General features: G+C 54.2%; 1 protein-coding gene across 1 annotated transcript in view; it reads right to left on the bottom strand.

The window, feature by feature from the left end:
• Positions 1–3576: 3576 nt before the first annotated feature.
• LOC119102312 (uncharacterized) overlaps positions 3577–23715 on the bottom strand; it is a 48883-nt gene continuing 28744 nt past the window's right edge. Inside the window, exons 2-3 of the mRNA XM_037225679.1 lie at positions 5252–5441; positions 3577–3584 (exon numbers count right to left, since the gene is read on the bottom strand). Of these exons, the coding sequence (XP_037081574.1) occupies positions 3577–3584; positions 5252–5441 (198 nt within the window). The remainder of the gene's footprint in view (positions 3585–5251; positions 5442–23715) is intronic.

Genomic DNA, 23715 nt, shown 5'->3' with positions numbered 1-23715 from the left:
AGCCTACCGCCGGCAAGGCGTACCGTTTGGGAACGCCAGGCTGGCCAGGTGACGCCTCGCCAGCGCAGGCGCCGCGGCGCGCCGGGCCCGCCACCCGTGACCCGGGGCGGCCGCCAGGGCACATCACGGGCCCGCGCGGGGGCGGACGGGGGCGGCGCCGGCGCCCGTCAGTGGCCCGGCCCACACGGAAACCTCTCCGGCCTCCCGCCGGCTGTACCAGCTGATCGAGCAGCCACCGCCGGCCGGCCGTACCGCGCACTTTTTCCGCACCGGGGTATAGCCGAGGTAATGCTTTAATTGGGTGGCGGCCGCCGTCGCGACGATTTCTGACACGCAGCGACAACGGTAATGACACGGGCACGGCGCGGCAGAGGCCTTTTTGCGGCACGGCTAATTCGGCGGGCGGCGTGGCTGCGACTGCGGCTGGGGATGTCTTGCCCGACCGTGAACCGGGCACAAAAAACACGGTCGGCCGCGGCGCGCCGTTTGATCTCGTGCCGAAGTCGCGGCCGGGCGGCAGGCGTGAAGCGCTGGACCGGGCCGCCTTTAGAGCGCGCCGACTGAGCCAGCTGACGTCCCAGCCGGGTTTTTATCGGTGATTTACTAGCAGGGATCGTTTCTGGCGTTTTTGCCGTTTATGACGGCTGGTAACAAATGGCCAATTGACTGGAACGCGGGGCCCACGAGCGGAGTTTGGCTAACAATACCGGCTTTTTCTGGTGTTGCTGACAGTTGATTACCACTATCGGTAGTACTTGATCGCAGAGCAAGCTGATTAGTCATAGGTCATCTGTTTAAACAGTGCAGTTTTTTTTTTGCCACAAGCGACACACGATGTCTTGGATCCCTTTCACACTAACTTATCGAAATGCTTCACGCACAGCATAAATCAAGCAATTTTCGACAAAACAAAATGATTTACAATGTCACAAAAAGTAAAAGCTGCCCCCACGGTAAACAAGCCAGTTTATCAGAGCCACCACTAATAAAGACCATCAAGGATGCATTTGTTGAATAAAAAAGCAGTCGACTGACCTGGAACCACATAATCGAGGCAGCCAACAATATCTATCGCGTGATCCCCACGACTATTAGGGGCAATCAGAATAACGACACGAACAGTTAGAGTCGATACCCGTGAAGAACGTGAGAAACTAAGCCACATACATCCTTCAGAGAATCAAATATCGTAGTAGCAATACCAGGATCGGGCGATAAAATTGTCATAATGCCGCTATTCGCATATTCCCGCACCTATGAGCAGAGGTCAGCGTGCATGAGCGCCGCTGTAACGTTCATTAACGAGGGAACTACTGAGCAGCAGCATGCAGCAATCAGTCAGACATGCACTGCTATTCATATTTGTGAAGTGGGTTGCGCATCCGGGAAGGCATGTGGCTGCATGCATCATGTAAGCATATGCTTATGTCCGGCGTCTTGACACCAGAACATGCGGTCGCACCATGAATAAAGCGACCTCCCAATCTGAGAGCCGTGTAAAGACACGTCATGCTCCTCGCCAAGCTCACGCGGATACAGAGCAGCTACGCACCACCTGAGCGTCCTGCGCTCTGGTCGGCAGCTGGTCGGTTCACTGGGTCCGCGCTCCAGGAGCGGCCGGCCAAACATGGTAACACGCCTCGCACGGGGCATCGTAGTCATCGCTCGTCACACAGGCGTTCCATTTCGGCTGGCCGTGGGTCGTCATACATGCCTTCCATTTCGGCTGACCATGAGCCCGGCGCCGGCCTGCCGGTATTCATTAATTGGACTCGCTGGCCTGGCAACAGTCAAACGGCAAAAACTAAGCCGATCCAGCCGTCCCCGGAGACCCCGGCCAGCCGCCGGACGTGACGACCCGGCGGGCCACTCGCGACGCGTCCGCGACTGACGTCGGCCCACGCCCGTACAACCGGAACAGCGCCGCATCACACCCCTCGCCTGGGCTAATGAATCCATGACAGAAAGCGGCACGCTGAGGGACTGAGACTCGGATGCCGTGAAGCCGACCGCCGCGCCGCCGGCGGCGGAAACGGCCTGAGTAACGAGTGCCGACAATGTGTAACTAAAAATGCGCCGCCCCGTGTGTGTGTCGGACCATTTCTGGCGCGGTCCCCGTGACCCGTCGTGGTTCGCACGCCCTCGGCGGGCCCGGGGCCTGTCCCAGAGCGCAGGCGCTTCCCAAGGCGGGCGCCGCTGCTCCGCTGTGGGCTCTGCACAGAGCGCCAGGCACGCGAGCGTGCTGGAAGTGCGGGACTTGTCATCGCACGACCGAACGAGGGACGTCCCCTCCCCCCCTCCCCCCCCCGATGGGCTCATCTGCACGAGCAGCTGGGGAGCGCTGGAAATAAGCGAACAATGCACGCTGACAGCCAATATCGATGGAGCCAGTGTAGACAACTGGGCGCATCATATCCGTTGGGGCAGTCAGGCAACCGTGAGAGAATACCAAACATGTACTCTTTTTCCGGATTCACATTATCAAAAAATGTCTGCTTTGCCCTTTTATCCCTGGTTGACCTGTGATGCACCCGTTTTGCTGCATATGCGCGACACTCGTTGCATCACGTCATGCGTGTTTCCAGTAATTATGAACGGCTCAAGTGCATCATTTTAAATTCCAAACCGCGGTAATTTGCGCGGATGCTTCCATAACATTTTGCAAATTCACCGTTATCGGAACGCTGTGCTTCTAACGAGAGCTAGTGAAATTATTCAGATCTTATCACACATGTTAACTGGAAAACAAACTACATGACACGCCGCTTGGGTGAGGAATGTTAAGCAGCTATCAATCCTGCTCCGAGCAGTCTGTTTCAATGACTCCTGATCAATATCTACACTGCGGAGCCAGGAAAGGCTGCAGACGATAGCGACCGAAGGAATTGGTCCACGTGAACCAAGACCAGATAGACGCATGGTTTTTATGACGGTGTGGGGTATAAAGCCTCCAGCCACTCCACGTTTTCAAGCTGTATTTGAGGATCTAATATGGAAGAAGCAGTAATAGTGGACGCCATGAGTGACTGGGCAGCAAAAGAGCAGTGAAACCGCGTTGGCAGAGCAGAGATGCGAGATCAAAAGCCTTGATCAAAACATTGTAATTCACTAATGCAACCCACTTTAAAGACTTGCTACTGTACTCATTGTGTTGGCTATGCACGATGCAGTGAGAACGGGTGGAAGTGACTGCGTTAAAATGAGTGATTACCCATTTGACGGTGGCTCGCGGGCTCAGACGATGCGGGCAACAGACGTTGCAAGGGGACCGTACTGGTTTTTCCGCCCATCAGAACAGGAGTCAGGGAGCTTTTCTATGTACTCTGATATAAGGACGCGAGCCTCTCCGGGTGCTTCTCCATGCGATCTGGCTTAGGGACGCGGGCCTTTTCATGTGCTTCTCCATACACTCCGGCTTAGGGACGCGGGCCTCTTCGTGTGCTTCTCCATACACCCAGCCTTAAGGACGCTGGCCTCCTCATGTACTTCTCCATATGCTCTGACTTAAATACGTGGGCTTATCCATGCACTTCTCCACGTACTACTCTGACTTAAGAATGCAGGCCTCTCCACGTGCTACGTCGCTGGAAGCGCCGGCCGTCGCCGTGTGACAGGAGACCGCCACACTGTCCCCACGCTGTGACGGTGGCACGTCAGGCTAGGCTGCGCTCCGGCGGCGCCGCGTGGGGCGGCGGGTACGGCTGTGGGCGGCCGGAGCGCACCAAAGCCGTCCATCTGACAATTAGCGGGCCCCACCGGCCCCCGCCGGCGGCAGCGGTCGCTGACGCAATGGCACACGGCTGGCCTGGTCACGAAGGACCGCTGCGCAGGACCGGCGTGGCCGGGGCCGAGCCGCGGCGTGCTCGGCGGTTGCAGGGTGTGCGCGGCCAGACGACTGGGATGGAAGCGGCATAGGCGACGCTTGGGGCTACGCGCGACCCGTCAGAGGAGCAAGAGTGTGACTTTTTCTGCGGACTGCCGTGCTCTCAGGGACAAAACCCAACCGGACGCAAGTAGGGCTACACGGCTTGTCCAGGCGAAACCGAGTAGGAATACGAGCTGCGCAATCGGAGCCAAGTGGGTCCGAGCCGTAGCCGCCGAAGCCGGGAGGTCTCCGAGCGCAGCACTCCAGTCCGATGCTGACAGGTGCCACCGCCGCACGGGGGCCGGGTTGGGACTTCAGTCCAGTTCAACGGGCGGAGACAGAGGCCCGTATTAAGCGCGCGCTTTGGTCGCAATGGCAGCTCACTGAACCATCAAGTTATCGGCATGTGCGACTTTCCGTGCAGCTCAAGGAGCTTTCCCACCCACAAATCCTTCCGTGATAACTCGCAACCATGACAACTTATCTCCGTGTTCAGTCTTTTGACAGCGTGTTGGTTCTGGCACGCTGTTAGCCTGCCGCATTGTGGATTCGTTTCCGCTTCGTGTGACCCGCTTCTGATATAAGAAATTGAAAGGATGTAGTGTTGCACAAAGCCTGTTGACAGTGCTGCTCATTAAATCCACCAAACATTGCTAATGCTGCGCACTGCACGTAATCTGGCAGAGCGCCTGTAGCTGTCACCTGGCGCGTGTGCGGAGCACCTGTAGCTGTCACCCGGCACGTGAGCGGTAGCTGCGGACTAGCCGAACGGATTGCTCAACTGGGCCTTTCCAGTTATGCTTGGCATTGCATGTATTTTGAGGACAGAAAATTTGAGTGACGTCAAGAAGGATCGCCAATCAGCTGCACCGTTTGGAGCCCGATGAATTCATTGCAGTGAGGCAGCCAGGCAGGGAAACATTCTTTCAATTAGTTCCGGACACAAGTAATGGGCCGACTCCAAGTGCAACCACGTCACTCGCTATCACGGCTGCTGGCGGGAAAAATGCAACGGCCAGTGCACTGAGCATGACGCCCAGGACGTTTGGCCTTAGCGAGAATCATTCCCACATCTTGCTTCTCAGCCCGAACCACCCATGCAGACTCAGGGGTGATATATCCATCGTCCCCTACAATTAACCCCATCGAATATGTTCAAGCGAATAAGGGGCTAGGAAGCGCGCTTCTGAAATCTGAAGTCTATAATTATTTCGGTCATGGAGCTTCCTCACGCCATAAACCCCCTCGCACCTTGTCAGATGCCATCATCTTCTGATGGCATGTTAGGGCAGCGCGCGCAGGACACCGGCGTTTGCGTTCGAGGCTTTGCCGTGCACCAGCGGTGGCCGGCTGGACGCGGCCCGGTCAGCCAGCGGACCGACTCACCTGCGCGCGGATGGTGCTGTAGCCGGCCCTCCTCCACGATCAGCGTCTCGCCCTCCAGCAGCGCCGCCTCGGCCTCCGGGTCGGCTTCGGCCAGCGAGTCCCCCAGGCGGAGCAGTGGCTCCTCCACCCGAAACTCGAGCAGCACGTGCGAGATCAGGTCCCGCACCGTCTGTCGCGTGTCTCCGATCAGCTGCAACGGCGGAGGGCGCGGTCAGCGCGTGCGGTCAGCCATACAGGTCAGGTGATCCGTGTGCGCTGTTGCCATCGAGTAAGGTTAGATGGTATGGATTGTCTTAAGCCAACCGGGGAACGAGACTAACGGGATTGTTTCGACTGTGAATCTGATGCTATCAAACCAAATGTAAAATGTGTTCTAGTGACGTGACTACGAAACAACCCAAGAGGCCCAAAGTACTTGCCACCACAATGTATCATGCCGTTATGTTTACCACGCCAGGTCGCGTGTTTTACTATGCGAGAACGATAGGCAAATCTGTCAGCCTTTTAACTTGCCAACACCTACGCTGTTTCCCGGTAATCGTGACAGGATGATAAAAAACACGATTCAGCCTTCTATGACATGGTTATATACTTAATGATGCCTTCGCAGACGTCGTTGCTATAACTCCGGTTTTTAACACGCACTCGGGTGGTCAGTTGGATACCCTTCGCTCGAGTGAGGTCAATTTGACCCCCTGAAATCTCAGGAACTAAGAGGGCTAGAAACACCAAATTCACAGGGTGTTTTGGTCTGTACGTGAACTCACTTAGGTTAAATTTTCAGGTTCCTGAGTTATGAACTTTGGTCAGGTAAGTCCAAACGAGGTCAAACTCCAAGATGGTCTCTAAAGCGCCCCCAAAACCTAGACACATGTTCTAAGCAAAACGTCACACACTCACCCAAGGTCAATGACCTTCTTTGACATTTCGAAGGTCATAGTGACCAAAATCATACATGACTGCTTTGGGCTTTGCATTTGAATAGGCGACAAAGATTACGCTAGGCAGCATGTTTCTAAAACAAAATGTTGACCTGGGTCATTTTAGGTCAGTGACCTATTCTTACCAGTCAGAAGTTCATGGAAGATATATAACAGGGTTTATGTTATTAATGAATATTAAATGAGCACCAAAACCTACCCCATACAGCCAGCTTAGAGTCAAAAGGCAGGCTGGTTTTGACCTTGGTCTGACCGTTATACCTGATCCTAGGTCAACGAAATTGGTTTCATTGAAGCATTCCTTGAAATTGACTTCGCTGAATCCATGGCTTGGCTCTAATCTGGCCAGCGACCTTACAAGGTACATCTAAATTTGTATACCAAATGATATGCTATTCAGTTATCTACAGCTTTCCAAAGTTTGGCGTGGCTACAACGCGCCGTTCGGAAACTACTCCGCAAAACCCTCAGGGAGAGGGGGGGGGGGGGTCAAGCTCCCCCGAGTGCGTGTTGGCCTACGCGTCCAAGCATTTCTGTTATTGGCGTCGCAACCTACAATACTCGATGCAACGGGAAACAAGACCTCAGCCGGCAGAAAGTTTCGATCCACCACGACCATTTTGTCCTGAGCCAGTACTCCCCCACTCAGTTGCAACGTCCGTGAGATGATTATAGAACAACCAAGGCTCGCGCCTCTCCTCACCCTTGCCGTGACAGCGCACTCTGTTAACCCCGGTTCAGGTCGCCATGCGACCCCGGCCGGGCCGAGGGCGGACGGCGTTTCTCCGGGTCGTGTCATGCAGCGGGCAGACCGGCAGAAGTGCCGCCGCCCGGCCGCCGGCACAAACGTTTAACGCCCGACCGCAGGGCGGCTGCTGTAGAAAGGCGACCATTAGCGGTCGGAGAGAACGGCAGTGAATCAGCGCCTGTCTGCTCCCCGTAGACCGGAGTACGTCAGCCGGACCCGAGTCGGCGGGCCGTGTCAGGCGGCGGACGGCCGCTGGACCGGTCCAGGAGTACCGCCGTGGACCACCAGTCTGCTGGACGAGGCCGCGTCGCGCCAGGCTCCGCGAGGAAGCGCGTGCGGTCGCACCGGTCCACCGAAGCTGTCAGCTGTAGCTTTTCCAGTCGTCTGCCAGGTGCAGCCTGTACCGTCACACCGTATGCTGATCCAGTGCCTTTGCCAGATCATTCAATTGCTTTGACGAGTGACGTTGGTGCAGTGCTGCAGAGGCACTATACGTCCGGTCGGCCACGATCGCCAGCGGTACGTCACGCCCAATCGGCGCAGGGTCATTGTCCAGGCTCTCAGAGCGGCCGAGTTATCCATCACAGCGCTGAGGAGGTTCCAGGGCCACCATCTACGTCTCCCCCTCCCCTCTCCTCTCCTCTGCTGCGTCGCCCCTGCCCCAGTCTGCCGAGCCTCTATCCGGCCCCATGTGAGCTCGGCCGCTCGGGGCAGGCGGCGGGGCGTTGCTGAGATCTCCGGCAGACACCACCTGACGTCTCGATGTCGCCGGACGCCCAGCGGTGATGCAACCCTGCAGAGCGGCAGGTAACTGAAGCGGAGTGTCGACACTGCGGTTCACAGCCGCGATCGACCTGGCCGCGGTGGCGCGGAGAAATCGACGCACCCGTCTGCTACCCCGGGCCGGAAATATCTCGTCACGATACGCGGAGAGTGTGGTTAAGGGGTTGGGGGGAGTGAGCAGCGTAGCTGAAATGCTTAAACGCCGTCCTGTTTGTCCGACCTTTGCGCTGATAATGACTATCGCTCCACCTTATCTATCCGCCTTTCCTCGAAGCATTCCAAATCTTTGCAAACTGCATTTTCTAGTTGGTGATTAAGAATCCGCAGCTATCGAGATTGCAAGGTGATGACTTGTATCAGGCCCAGAAACATTTGAATAAAAGCCCGTTGTCGTGCCATAGTGGTCGTCTTGCCAGAGCGCTGGAAATCCGAGCACTGCGTGGCGTGAAAAAAAACGTCCATCACAGACCACGGAAACCACGGACACAGGGTTTCTCGTCGCGGAAATCTTTCATATGCGGCTAGCAAATAGCCGTCATTAGGTACCGACTGACCAAAAGAGTGGATGGTGCGGGATGGCAGTGCCGTGGAGTTGCATGGCACGCTAAAATCCGTCGGCAGAATCGGTGTGTGATTAACCGCACGTAATTGATTTCCTGGGTGGGTAGTTTAGCAACGACTTTGACCCCAACGGAACCCATGCAGAACGTTTGCGTAACTTAACGCTGTAACGTATCATCAAGAGATATGTATATGTAAATCATGTAGGCCAGCCGTCTTACATTTATCGCTATCCCAAAAATCTATCGAATATTGAGCTGCATCTGTGTGTAGATGCCATACGATTTAGCGCATTCGACGACGCAAGCGCAATACGTTGGTGATAATCATGGCAATGATTTTTCGTATGGTGTCTCCACCTCAAATGCACGACTGTTCGATGACGTTTTATAACGCAAGTGTACACTGTCTGTTGCTCATGCGAAATCCAAACAAAGCGCTAATCATAACCGAAAGGAAAATATCACCAGCAGAGGCCGGCTAATGATGCCCAGACAAGGGGTGACAGGAAACAGCCTTATCTGTGCCAGGAAAGGGTTGTGCTCCTTTTGTAGCATGGTCCTAACTCATGCAATCTCAAGGCCCGTAAAAACATAGGAGGCAATGAATTGCGGTGCTAAACATCAGATATACGAGTGTCATTTGTGCTTATTTTCCTAAGCTGCAGTGCGCATGCAATCCGGAAAAATAGAGGATGATTGCCAGAAAAGTCCATGAATTTGCAATTTACATCTTACATTTAAACACCTTAAGAATCATGACGTCACAGTCAATCTAGCTTTGATCTACCTATCTGCTCTTGTCTCGTCTAACTTAACTCAGCCAGAGTCAGAACGGACAGGGATTGGTTCGCATTTGTCTGATCGGTCTCGGCGCATCTCAGTGCCCGGCCGAGCCGTCAAGCGTCGTAGGACATGGGGTATCACCTTGTGCTCTCACACCCACCAGGCGGGCTCCGCACTTTATCGGGGGCTGGGGCTCCGCTTCCGATCACTTGTGACGTCACCTCGTCACACCATGACGTCACCACTGCAGAATGGCGTGTCCTGTCTTGGCAGCGTAGGTCTGCGGGTACGGATTTTGTGGGCTGGGTAAGTGCACCCGTGCATGAATGGAATGGATAGCGGGCTGGGTACAACTTTCGGAAAAATACGAATGTGGGCAGGGCTACAGTCACATTTTCTCAAGGATGGCACAGAGCCTAGTAAAAGTGCATCACACTGTTAGCCATCTATGGTAGAAATGACCAAAATTCGAAACAAAAGGAGGGGTATTCCACTCCCCCCACATCCGTGGTTGCCCCTATAGGTATATGTACGGGCGTGTGTAGAACGTTAAAGAAATGTTTGTTAGATTTTCTTCTTAAGAGTGCTGCAAATTGCCACTCTTCGCAATTTTTTACCGGCAAACGTCTTCAGTCACAGTCCTTTTTCAATTAGCAATGCAAGATAGTAGGTTTAGAGGCATCTGAAACCGCCCCTCCCAAGGGCGGCTCAACGGGAGGCGGGGGGGGGGGGGGGCAGAGGGGGTAGTTGCCCCTGCCGGCAGGCAGGGAGGCGAGAGGTAAGAGCATGTCCCCCCACAAAATGTTTTGGAAGTCATCTTCTTCTCAGACTAAAGGTACTGTAGCTGCCCAATCAAAAACAATATTCAGGAGACGCTCGCAACTAACCTCGAAAATGATAAATGAGGCTCCGCAGACCCGTTGCTATATCAAGACACCCTTTTTTGGATCATGAGGTCACCGTTATGAATAAGGTACCAACGCTCCAGATCAGGGAGCCCAAATGTGTGCTAGGGAGGCCCCTTTGCTGGCTCGGGGAGCCCCCAATAAAAAGAGTAGGAGGACCCTGTTCCGGGTCAGGGGACACCCTCTATGTTAAGGAGGCCCCATCTAATTCAGGAACAAAAGGCCCCATTCAAGTATCAGATGGCCGCGGTTCCGCATCAGGATGCCCTGCTTTGGGATATCAAGACCCCTTGGCTGGATTTGGAGGCCCCTTCTTTGGGCGGTAGCATCCTACTCTCGATTGGGAGGGCTCTTTATGCATTGAGACGAAGCAACAGGAACAGGAGGCCCTGTTTTCGGTTAGCGGACCCTTTGTTAGCTAATAAGAAAGTTTCAATTCCGTCTTTTTCACTGTCGAAATTCATGAACTTAGGTACCACAGATATAGATATATGGTATTGACATGGAGATGATAGAACATTTTGATAAGAAGGCGCATGACCTCCGTGCCCCTCACCGTTGAATACGGCACTGCGCAAGGTGACCCCTGTGGGGAGGCCCCATTTTGTCCAGAAGACACCTGTAAAATCATACTCTCCAACTGGAAACCGTGGCGCCACCCCCGACCCTTCCTAAACCTCTTCCATAATCTGGAACTAAGGTTGTGGACAAAAGCAAAGGGTTGGATAACGGGTGCACACAACTCATCAGCAACGAGTGGCGGATGATTTGGTCAAAGGGAACATTGCTCGGGAGTCTCTACCTGCGGATCACGACCTACAATCTGCGGATCACGACCTACAAAGGGTTCACAGTCCGCTCCCGCTCTTCTCCAGTGTACCTCGAAGCAGGTACACTGGCGGCGAAGCTTACGATCCATCGAGGGTTGTTTGTACAGGATTGTCGTGCGGCGGTATTGGGCGGCAGGAGATGCCAGAGTCGCACCTGCTCAAACGTGAGTCTCTTTCCTCTCCCAGATCCTTTTGAACACTTGGACTTTTGGGACAAGTGAGGGAAGGGAAAGCAACACTTGACAATCCTCCAATTTCATTTAAAGATCGTAATTTACGACTTAAGTATATATGTAAAGATACCTGTATCTGCATATGTGCAAGTATATATATATATATATATATATATATATATATATATATATATATATATATTACCTTTATGATTTCAATGGATTCTAAATAATGTAAAATATTCCAGCCGGTCTTGGTCGTGTCGGTTTGAGCCGGGTTACGCCACATCAGGACAGGTCGGATGACGCAGACCCTGATCTGGTCGGGTCGAGTCAGGTCGGGTCAATTTGGGTCAGCTTGGGCCAGCAATGATCGGATCAGGTCACGTTGGGCCAATTAAGGTCTTGTCAGGTCGAAATGTACAGAAGAGGCCCGACGTGAAACTCACTGACATAAAGTCACGGTGGAAGCTGAAACATGTGACAGACGCGAGACGACTCAAAATGAAAGAACAGGATGGATAATACTCCGAACCGAATGAATGAGGATTGTGTCTGCCGTTAAGCATATGAGTACGACTCCCTTCAACGAAAAAGAGAGAGGATCATCAAAAAGAATATTCCCATCTTACAATTATCCGCCCATCCGTCCTTTCGTCCGTCCGTCCGTCCGTCCGTCCGTCCGTCTGTTCCTACTACTCGAAGGAGCGTCGGGCTCCTTTCGGCGTTGTACACTCTGTGTTTACTAGGGGCCCTGTGCTCTTGACCATGGAGCATCGTGAAGTTCGTGGTGGCAGCAGCAGAGGTAGCAGAAGCATCCCTCTCCGATGGCCTCAGCAAGTGCCCTTCAAAGCTATTTTCTGAGAGGCGCACGAGGCTCTGGCTTCTTACTCCCACCGGGAGAGGCATCATTTACTGGCATTCGTTAGCGTTAATTGGCCCGTATACTGTTGTTCTTTCGCAATTGTTTTGAGGCCGCCTGGATGGTCTTCCTAATGACTTCGTCATTGCACAGCGCAGCAAGAACCGAGTGCCGGCACACGAACGCGCATAACACGATGTCAGACAGCCGGTGTCATGGACAATCAGCATGTTCTGTCCATTCTCAAGGGACTGCTTGGCTCAAGAACTGCTGCTAACGAGGCTCCTGGCCCTGCTTGCTCCGTAAACCGCACTCAATGCACCCGACTGCTAGTGAGAAGTGTTCACGAGGGGCAACTGTGCTGGTCGCCTCCATGGAAAAGTGCTTTACTCCCAGGAGTAGCACCAATCACATGCTGGTTTCCGGATACTCCCAAGAATAGAATCAGTCACATGCTGGTTTCCGGATACTCCCAGGAATAGAATCAGTCACGTGCCGGTTTTCGTAGAGCGGTTTGGAGGAGAAGAACGCTACCACCCGGTACGCTGTACGGGGCGTCACAAGTCATAACATGGAGCTTCTCGTGAAGGGTGTCAGATCCGACTTCCCAATCTTGCTGACAGGAAGATCGAGAGCTTTCTATGCTGCATCACGAGCATGGGAACACACCGTGCCCAATTAGGAGGCTTGTATCAAGGAAAGCACCGCCTCGGGACGGAGCCGTCTTGAGAAAACATTCCCCATACTTGAAAATGAGCGCAGTGTCCTCCGGATGCTATCTGTAACGACCGTCTAGAAAGCCTGTCCGGTGTTCTGACGGCCAGAAATGTCGTCTCGGCGTGCGTCGGTCCGTGCGGGCGGGGGCCGTACCAGCGAGAGTCTGATGAAATAGCCATTCTCATCCGCGTGACCGGCATAATCGGGACAGATGACTCAATTGGCCTCCCCGTGTGATGGGGCGGGGCTTCCAGCTGCGGCACGCGGCGGTCGGGTCGCCTGTTGGCGCTGCCGCCCCGAGCGCTCCGGGGCTGATACTGGCCTCGGATTTCATGTCAGTCATGCCTGAAGTGAGATCAGTGCAGCAATGCATCACTCTGAGACCAGTATTGCAGCGCACAGAAAAACGCAGGCTATTTTTCGTTTAGCTCAGTGCAGAGACGGATTATAAATGGTTCAGAACGGTTGTTTCACCACGCCCCGTCCATGAGTCATTAGATAGCATCGGATCATCTTATCTAACATGGAAATCTCAAACAAAAAGTGGGATCTTGATCTATGGAATGGTTTAACTGCTGCCAATGTGCGCCTAGGCACATAAAGGCAGCGCCGACTACGACCATTGACGAAGATGCAGCATCCATCACCTGCTGACGGTGGATGCAGATGTGTGAAGTGGAATTTTCACCCGCCCCGAGGCGGGCATCAGGCTGTCGTGCGATGTAACGAGACCATCGGACAACGGCTATCCTGGCGTTTGATCCGAATCATGCAGAGATCCAGCCCATGCTTCGCAATAAGAAAACAGCTTGTCATGATAATTGTCATGGATACTGTGTCATGCAGGATCCAGGCATGTTTAAATTTATGGGTAGAACCCGGTCACTTGCTTCTCCGCAGAAACAAACAGGAGGCCAGGGCCCTGGACCTTGGTTTATTTTGATCTGGTTGTTCGTCTCACTAGACCTCAACATTAAGTAAAAACGTGGGCTGATAAGTGATGCAAATAATTTGAAGCGGCATGCCAAATGGGACTGCAGCCAAACAGATGTCATGCGCATAAATCCAAAACGCAGATCTCAGGGTCCGGAATTAACATCTAATTAAAAGATCCACATACCGCTCGGCACATGCGATCCGCAGTCCAGCCCTGGCATCCAAGCGCGAACCTGAGTTTAATTACTTTTTCCTTCACAAAATGACGGTATATTGTTCGGACATGGCTCGACAAGATACAGAAGACCAATGCCGGTTCACCGCAGGCACGGCCAGCGACTGCAGAAGTGTTTGGCCTTTCTTTCGAATGGTCGCGTTGCTGCCTCATATTAATCCCCCATATTCGATCGCACGTCGGGTGAGCGAATGCGTCAGCGCTTTGCTGTTAACCAGTGCCCAATTCCCATCACGAGGGAGCGCTGCTACTGTCAGCACCACCTATCGACCACTATCTGAACTAGAGTTTGCTGCTAACGTACCTACCGACCACATGTGAGCCTTGGGTTCTTGGGAGACACACCTAGTTCACCACCTAGCGGATAAAAATGGTACCTCAGGTTAGGGTCTTCACACTGGCTCACAAGCAAGTGGTGAATTCAGTCTGCCGATTGGTTGCACGTCCTCGTTTACGAATTCTAGACGTTCCCCGTGATGAATAGAATGCAGTGGCCGCAAAGCAAATGCAAAGATAGAAATAGTGAACTGATTCAGAAACTGACGCAATTTAGACACGTTTGCAAATTAGTTGATAATTGTGGAATTAATCGAGAAAAAAATGGTGCAGTAGACACATTTTGCACCGCATGTGTTGTGGTAACCATGTGTTATGAAATAAGGTATCCAAAGGCCTTTTGAAATTAATTCCCAGCGTCCAAAGTTTAAACTGATGCGGGTGTTTCACCTACCTATTTTGAGACTCATCGTCGGGCAGATAAGCAGTTACGGCAACAGAAACAATAGCTGTTCAACGGTCATCTCAAGAGTCCGTGGCAGTGTAATCGAAAACTAGTTTGCCCAATTATCAATCTGAAGTTTACACAGCCTGAGGGGTTCCGCCATCATCTGTGTCTCCAGGAAGCGTAGGTGCATGATTTAATATTAAATTACGAAACACTTTAGTGAATGAACCAGACAGTTGAACACCGGAACGCTCCTTAGTCCTCAGGGTCAATCTAATGTTTGCAATTATGTCATGCTATGTGTTTATATCCATTCGTGATGTAATAATGCTCTCTACAGAACGGACCCGCATGAGTGATGACCATCACACACTTTAATAAACGCGGTGTCGCCATGTTTTGGTTGAGTTACGATTAAAATGATGTGATCAATGTGTTACAAAACATGAAGCACACTTTGGACTGATACTGGTCGCATGGTTGGAATGCCAGTAAAACTGCACTCGAAGTCGGTATTTTGAAATTACTGCATCCCGGATGATAACGGTGTCCAATGGATCATAAAGCGACAAGATGACTGCATGGCTTCATGGGTTGCATTCGACAAAACTGCAATGAGGTTGATTTCCCGCCTTTATCCATTCTGTTTGCCAACCTCAGACGCCAGCCCTGGAAGTGTTCCAGAAGGGGTCGATGGTAGCCTTGCATGGCCTCCTGGTATGCGCTCGAGCGCACACGGGACTCGTCACGCTCAGTAACTCGTGTTGGTGCCAGTCTGCAGCTGCTCTGTCCCTCACCATCCACACTGTTTTATGCTGTGTCGCTGCAGTTCTGGGTAGTCGAAACATAGATCTTTGTTCAATCCTTGCTGTGATGCATGGTTGAAAATCCCGGGTTATATACTTCCCACGTTGATTTAATAGTGGTTGAATATTCACCAGCACTGGTGTTTATGGGAACGTGGGGTGCGGTGGCCATTTTGTGCTTAAACATGGGTATGCTGAATTTGGTCATGTAAGTTTGCATCAGACCATCGCCCGATTGAACAGCTCGCATGGTTATCTTTTAAGGGCATCACAACGTAATTTTCACGGAAAAGGGTTGGCTGGAACTGATAACTGAATTGCATGGCATAAGCAATGTTTGCCACGACATCAAAAGTTTGGGCAGGCTGCCTAGTCACAACAGATCACAATGTTTCTGGATGGCTGACGTTAAGACAAACGCCACATGTTGAGTGTGGTCCGTGGAATTAACCGATGATGACGATTCAAGGGCCAAGCTAATTCGCGAGACAAGTTTGCCAAAGCACCTCCCACTTCTGCGCGTGACGCCTGCTAGAAATGGTCTTCGCGTACAGGAACAAACACCTGGCGGTCATATCCGGCGGGCGCCGTCCAGCCCGCAGCTTCGAAACAGCATCGGCCATCCTCGCTGGCCGGCCGCTTCCGACATTCGGCGCTCAGAGCTGATCACGGCGTGGGGATCGGCGGGATAACAGGTGAGAACGGTGCTCACTGTCAGCCGTGATGGATGCGCTCGCGGATGACTAGAGCCAGGCAGAGGTGCGGCGTAACGCGTGAAAGGTGGGTCGCACGGTGACGCGCGCTCCTCCGATATTGTGGGCCAACCGCGGCGCATGACGGCAGTCTTTCAGCGGCAGACGCGCCAGGCGAGTTTTGGTGACAAAATGGTGTTCCCGAAAACGGTACTTTTATGAATGGTCCCGGTCGTATACTTGTATGGCGTGACATTATTAATGGCTCTATTAATAGAAAAAGCATGAGTTTTAGATTGCTCACAAAAAGGCGATGGCCGATGAGCCCGGATAATGGGTGGCCATGTTTGGACCTGGCTTAACGCTGGTTCGACGACAGATGACCGGTCTGCTTCGGATGATTGTGAGCATAGAAATGAAGGAATGGCGAACTTCTGGACGGTCATCAAAGTAGGCTGGCCAAGACTTTCGACAAATTCCGTTCAGCTATCAGGGACCAAGAAGCCGCACTGAAATCAGGGCCCATTCCGTATCTGGTTATCTGGTTGAATCTGATTTCCTATTATTCCTAAACCCGCATACGTGATGCGGATTTGTTATTCAGTGAGGTGAATGGACCAAACACGTAGCGGTACGTACCACCTTAACCGCGGCACCAAATCAAGTAAACATCATTCAAGTGATTAAATGAAACTGTCAATCACACACAAAAAGAGAGCACAGTGTCCCCAGTCACGGAGAACTCAGTCTTTGTGCAGGCGTTCCCCACGGTCACCTCTTCCCGCCACAAATGCTGAGCCCGACCGCAGGTCGTCCAGACCAGAAGGGTCACGGTCAGGACGCGGCGGTCACCAGCTGATCACCGGCGCTGGCCATCAGCTGAGCTGCCGTGGGCCGGCTCTGGCCCTTTTGATGGCGAGGCCCGGGCGGCACCTGCTGTGGGTCCGGCCAGCCCTCGCTCACCAGGGGACGCCCGCTAATGTGGCTGGCACAATGTCGGCCCAGCGGGGCGCCCACCCGCTGCCAGCGCCAGCGACCGCACCAAGCCCGGTCCACAGAAGACAGAGACACGGAGACGGTGACATGGATGGGGACATGGAGACGGAAACACGGAGACGGAGACGGGGACATGGAGACGGAGATATGGAGACGGAGATACGGAGACGGAGACACGGAAATGGAGGCATGGAGACGGGGACACGGAGATGGAGACACAAAAACGGAGCGTGGAGACGGGTAAACGGGACGGAGGCACGGAGACGGAGACACAGAGACGAAAACCTGGAGATGGAGATGGAGACGGAGAGACGGAGACGAAGATACGAGTATGGAGGCACAGTGCTGGTGACATAAGACGGAGACGCAGGGACGGAAACAGAGTTGGCGACGGGGAATAAGCGGAACCTGAAAAGGAATCTTCCGATGACGACCTAGCGGACACCATTCCGACAAACACCTAGAGGAGCAGACCCGCAGGCAGAGAGCCTGGAAGCATGCTCTCGCAAACACGATCCGCCGGACAATTCTTCTCAGCGACAGCGTTGCTGGAAATCGTTCCAGTGGACCAACGGACGGCACTTTGATAGAGGTTCAAGTGGACCGAGACATACAAACGTGGCCCTTAAGGGATATACTCTGGAGGAGACCTGACCTGCGTGCGATAACTTGGCTGAAGGCTCGGTGAGAGCGCGGACTTGACAAACCCATTGAGTGACGGCCTTTTATTCTGTCTCGGATCGTCGCTGCTCTGCACGGGTCGCTCCGGGCTGACTGGACACTCTGGTACCACACGTCAAGCGCATGCGAATAGCTGCCCAATTTCAGGATTTTGAAAAAAATGTTTTGGAGATGGAAAGAGCCTAAACATTGCTCTGAATAACCGTTTTCCATGACGCGAACGAATATGGAAGGGGTAAAAGCCATCCCTCTGCCGTTTCCAGGCCAGGAATGATGAGGCATTGCGGAAAGAGCAAGTGAGTTGCCCGTAACCAGCTCTTGCGATTGCTAATGACATTCATGCCTCACTAGGCTCCATTAAAGTTAATTTTCCCGGGGATCGCACCATTTCATGTGTGCACGTTACTATATATCGAATCACGCAACGCAGCAATACCAAGCTTACACAGACATGCTTCTTGTTTAATTTAATGTATATTAAGTTGTAGTTTTGTGTGTTTTAAGCAAATATGTATTACGTGAGACTTGGTCAGTGCAACACCCGTCACACACGATCGGCAGATGCGTTGTCGGGAAGACGAAAGGATACCTGCCAGCCTCTGCTGGCACCCGGTGGCGCCCCAAGAGGTTCCCCGGTCGCGTCCGAGGGAGGCTCGCCCTTCTGGCGGCGGCGCCCCCGCCGTGGCGGCCCCCCCCCCCCTCCCCGAGAGCTCGAGACCACTCCCGGCGAGCCGCTGGCCGCAGCCCGCAGCAGGCTCTGCCGCACGGCCGCGCCGTCCGGCCGGCACCGGACACGACCCGTTTTAATTGTCGCCGCGTCACCGGAACTCGCCCGCGCCTGCCTCAGCCGTCAGCCACGGTCCGCCACCACTGCCACCGCCGCTGACGAAAGTAAAGGCCCTGCAGGCGGCCGGGCGGCGCCGACGCGCGCGCGCACCGTCACCCCGGCATCCGTCGGCGCTGTTCCGGCGAGCAGTGACGCTCGGCCCGGAGCGCTGGCGACGGAGGAATGACGCACGCGTTTCTATAGTTTCGCCGCGCTTTGACACGCCGGTGGCGCGGAGGAACGTTTGCGGTCGGCACGCAGTGTCGCCACTTGTATGCTCATGCTGCTTTAGAGAGCTGTTTGATCAGGCATTCGGTGGTATGGCGAGAGCTTTGGAAACAGACCCTTACGCAACGACTGGGTAACTATTGACGGAGGGTATCGAAACCTTCAGTTGACCAACACCATTTGTTGTTGGCCTTCCTATGATTTCAATAGTTCCAAGCGCTTCCCAAGACACTTTCTCTCACCTTGCGCACGCAGCAACCAAGGGCTGCTTGAAAATCCATTCTAAGCTCTTCAAGCAATTTGGCCAATCACGCATCCTTAAGACAAACATACAATCAAGGCTTCGAAATGTTTATCCGTCGCCATTGGAAGCTTCAACAGAACTTTTCAATACGCACTATCCGTCTCATTCTGTCAGGCAAGCGATGCATGACAATGATGGACGATGAGTAGTTCGCGTAACCCGTTATCTACTGACGATCCAGGACCGGCCGGCCGAATGCCGCACTCCAAGCAGAAGCGCCGTCACATCCCCTGAGGACTGCAACTCAGACCTGTCACTAGCACCGCAGGGACTGCCACGCTGCATAGGGGGCGAACGGCCGCGGGCCCGCGTGCCAAACATCACTGGTACGCGTGCCGGTCCAACCGCTTCCAGACTTCAGAGTCTGGCCACGTCCGGCGCAGCGCTCTTCTCTAGTTAAGTGAACGTTCTATCTTGCACGGCATAGCCTGGGGAGCCACGCCATCCGTCCCCATGCCTGCTGCGTTAGCGGAGTTCCCTTCAAACACGGTGACGCATCACTGCAGGTCTGCGTTAACAGTCTCCCTGTCCGTCGCCGTAAGTCTGTCGCACAAATCACGATAGGCCTGCAATGACAATCATACGGCATGTCTGTGTTAAGGGTCTGTCCTTTCGTCCCCGTCGGTGCGTCGCGACGCATCCCGGCAGGTCCGCGTTAACAGTCTCCCCGTCCGTCGCCGTCGGTGCGTGGCGACGCATCCCGCCAGGTCTGCGTTAACAGTCTCTCTGTCCGTCGCCGTCGGTGCGTCGCGACGCATCCCGCCAGGTCTGCGTTAACAGTCTCTCTGCCCGTCGCCGTCGGTGCGTCGCGACACATCCCGGCAGGTCTGCGTTGCCATCCACCGGCCCCGTGAGTGCGCCCTCACGGATTACGGACCTTTCATTTTCATTCCGGGGAGAGGGGAGGACCGCCGCGAGGGATGTGGTCCCACTGCGGTCGGCGTCGGGCCGGCGATCTCAGCGGCCGACGGAAGTGTGGCTCCGATTCAACGGCCAATTAACGGCGGATTACCGGAAAATTGCCGTGGGGTTGAATGAACGAGCACACAGCTGGGCTGGCGGCCAGCCGGCGCGGCAGCTGTGTGCATACGTAATGGTGATGATAAGTCATCGGGCTCGCCGAAGACATGGTGAGAATGGCAATCAGAGACGACTGTGGGTACAATTACGGCTGTTATCAGCTCTGCTTTTCGCAGCAGATGTTGTGTCTGTATGATGAATGAAGAAGTTATGAAAGAGTGGCTAAGTCACACTGAAAGCAGTCAGAAACGGGCAGCTCTTTGTCCACTGGCTGGAGAGACCGTGAGACCAATTGAAGGAAAAATCTGGACGGGCCCTGTTGTTTATTCTGTCACGTCGCGCAGCTGTTCGTGGCGTTACGTATTTATTGTATAGCCCAGGCTGTCTCGTCGACCTAATCACTCTAGCCACCTAACTCACGTGGTGAGACGGGGCTTGAAAGGCTACCTGACCTCTGACATGGTAATCGCAACAAAGGTCACGGAAGATGGCAGCTAGACGGTGTGCGCGTGCCCAGCCGTTCATAAACCCACATAGGACACGGCTCAGTTCAGCCGAGGGGCCAACGATAGGGTCACGACTGTCACCTCTGTTTGCGGCGCAGCATCACCTCGCGGTCAGGGTGCCGAGGCACCATCGAGGTACGGCCGGGGTACGGACGTTACTGTTGTGTGGTGCTTAAGATTGATTGCGTGTACGTGTACGTGGGAGGAGTCGTGGTGGGACGAGTGCCGACTTTTGGCCCGAGAAGGACATTACCCAGATATGCCCACAGTTCAGAAATTCTTTTAAAGCGCGTCAGCATGCCAACAGAAAACCCACCAAAGATGTACAATTACAGCACAACGGCACAGAATTTGGCGTGTGCGACTGTTTTTTTTTTAGCCATGCATAACTACATAGCCGCGCTTGGCTAATGTTTGGTGCACATGCTAGCGTGTCAGATCCTAGCGCAAAGAGCCTTCTTAAAATGTTGTTGATTTTCAACATGTAGATGAAAGACGTTAGAATAATATTTCGATCAGAGTGTCTTCCCGAGGTAATACGGCGTTAATCTTGTCAGTGGCACAGTGTTTCAGAAGGCATGTCTAGTGGTAACTGGCTAGGCATCCTTGGCGTGTTTCTGCTCTCCATTTTCTTTTTCTCACAGATGGCTTAAGAAGGAAAAGCTTATTTACGTTCAAGCTTCAGGAGTTTCCTTATATGTTATCGTCGGCATCTTTGTGGAAGCACCCCGCGACTACGCCCTGGCGGCACTCTCGCCAACCCGACGTATACACGCAGCCGACTACGGAACATACACAGCTGGCGGTGTGACACTCATATCTGACAGTCACCGAGGAACACTCACATCTGACCACGGGATACTCACAGCTGGCGGTGTGACACTCATATATGACAGCCACCGTGAAACACTCTCATCTGAACATGAAATGATCACAGCTGGCGGCGGGACACTCACATATGGCAGTCACCGTGGAACACTCTCATCTGACCACGGCATGCTCCCAGCTGGCGTTGGGACACTCACATGTGAAAGCCACCGTGGAACACTCGCATCTGACCATGTAACACATATGTAAGACTAAGGGACACTCACGTCTGACAGTGAAATACGTCCATGTGGCTGCAGGACACACCCACCTGGCTGATGGTGGGAACCTGACACAAGACCACGGAATTCTCGCGTCTGACACTGGGCCACACACGGGCATGCCATTGGCATACCGCTGAAGACGATCCAGATCTGGCGTCCCACGGAATCTGACGCTCACAATACCCAGACGCTCATGACCACTAGAGGGCGGGCCGAGCGTCCTCATTACCGGGCCGGTTAATCACAGTTTGTGCGAGTTAGCGCTGATCCGCTGTTTTTAATTTCGTTGGCGTCGTTAATGTGAGTCCGAACAGAGGCGTGAGAGCCTAATAGCGTCGGCGGAGCTGCGGCGGACATTGGCGCGGCTGGCCGTAACGGGACGGCTCCGGCTCCGTCTCCCGGCCGGGACGCGTCGCCGTAACGGAGTCCCGGCGAGCCGGCGACGCTCGCGTTGCCGGCCACTGTCCGATGGGACGCCGGAGGAGGCCGGTCCACCGCCGGCGACACTGGGAACTCCTGGAGGAGGCCGGCCCGCCGTCAGCGACACTGGGCATTCTCCGAAAAGGCCGGCCCGCCGCTGGCGGCACTGAGAACTCCTGGAGGAGGCCGGCCCGTCGCCCGACACTGGACACTCCCGGAGGAGGCCGGTCCGCCTCCAACGACACTGGGCCGGCAAGCCGAGGGTGGTGGGTCGGACCGCGGCTCCGTGCTGGCCCGCCGAGCAGACCGAGACTTTAGGAATGTGGCTGGGAAGGGGAACGCCGTGCCGTAAAGCGTAATCGGCGCTGAGCACGGGACTGGTAAGTGCTATCTGTACGGATGTAAGACGCAGTCGCCAGGCCACTCTTAAGTAATGGCCTGAGCAAGGCACTGAAATGTCCTACCGCGGTGTCGGCAGATCGCCCACGCGAATGACGTGCAAAAGCGTGAAACAATTAACAGCGGGAAAGATCTTCCCCGTGTGCATAACACTGCCACCAGCGCGGCCGACGGCTCGGGTCAGTGCCGCGGTGCAGAGGTGCAGTGGCTCGAGGCGACGAGGCGCCGCACCTGTCGGCGCCTCTTGCCACCTGTCGGCCCGCCACCGAGCCGACGCGCGCTGCCGCACGAGGCGCGCCCGGCCGCGCCGCCACCGTGCACGCCTCCAGTGAAGGGGGGAGGGCGGAGGAGGCTGATATCGAGCGCAGGCTCGTCTTCGGAGGCGCCGGCGCCCGCGACCAGCGCACCAGGTGTGGAGGCTGCTTATCTGGCGATGCCGTTTGGAGCAGGTGTAAAGGACGTAAATAACACCGAAAGAGAACTGCACATGTCCAAGGCACGTCCGACCAAGGCACGTCCTACCTACCTCTATCAGTGTCAAGCACAGACACATATATAGGTACCATGGCAGTTGCACTGCATCGTTTCCATGTCACTCGCAACCAACATTACCACGTGATCTCTTAAGGTGTTTGCATCATGGCAGTTTTCGTTGTACCCTCAATAACATTGGTATTATGGCAATTGCAATGAATTGCTCAAATGTTTTCACGAATACTTTGCATTAAAAGAGCCTGATGCATTGGCTTGCCCGTGAATAGCAGCGTTCCAGAGCGCGATGCCTGCGCAGGGCAGCCGGACGTTTTTCGACCTGAGCCCGGCCGCGGAGCCGGGCGGCTTAATGGCGGGACCAATTAGGCCGCGGCGGTGGAGGACCCAGCGGCGTGATGACGCTGCCTCCGTTGTCGTGCCGCGGCAGATTAATGGTCGCATTGTCCCGCCGCGCCAGAATCGACTCCTGCCGCGCCAGAATCGACTCCGCTCGCTCTTGGCGTCAGGAACAGAAGGGCGCTCTGCGTCTGAGCATCAGAGACGCTGTGCCACCGTGCCTCGAGTGCCGCAGCACGACCCGGTACACCGACACACCAAGATAGAAGCTGATATCTGTGAATAGCTGATGGGCCCGCCAGGCGACTCACAGATGGGGCTGCTCCAACCGCTCAGTGTAAAGTCCATAGCAATTTGAATATTGTCCTTATTGTAGTATTTTTGTTATAATTACCACAAACTTCCATTAAGGAAGAGCAATGCAATGCGGACTACGTCTAGTGCGATCTCTGTCACTGGGACCACCA

Source organism: Pollicipes pollicipes, unplaced genomic scaffold, assembly GCF_011947565.3.
Source record: "Pollicipes pollicipes isolate AB1234 unplaced genomic scaffold, Ppol_2.1 Scaffold_5724;HRSCAF=6776_pilon_pilon_pilon, whole genome shotgun sequence".
Classification (NCBI taxonomy): Eukaryota; Metazoa; Arthropoda; class Thecostraca; order Pollicipedomorpha; family Pollicipedidae; genus Pollicipes; species Pollicipes pollicipes.
The sequence above is the reverse complement of the archived record's forward strand: the minus strand, read 5'-3'. Positions and strand labels throughout refer to the sequence as shown.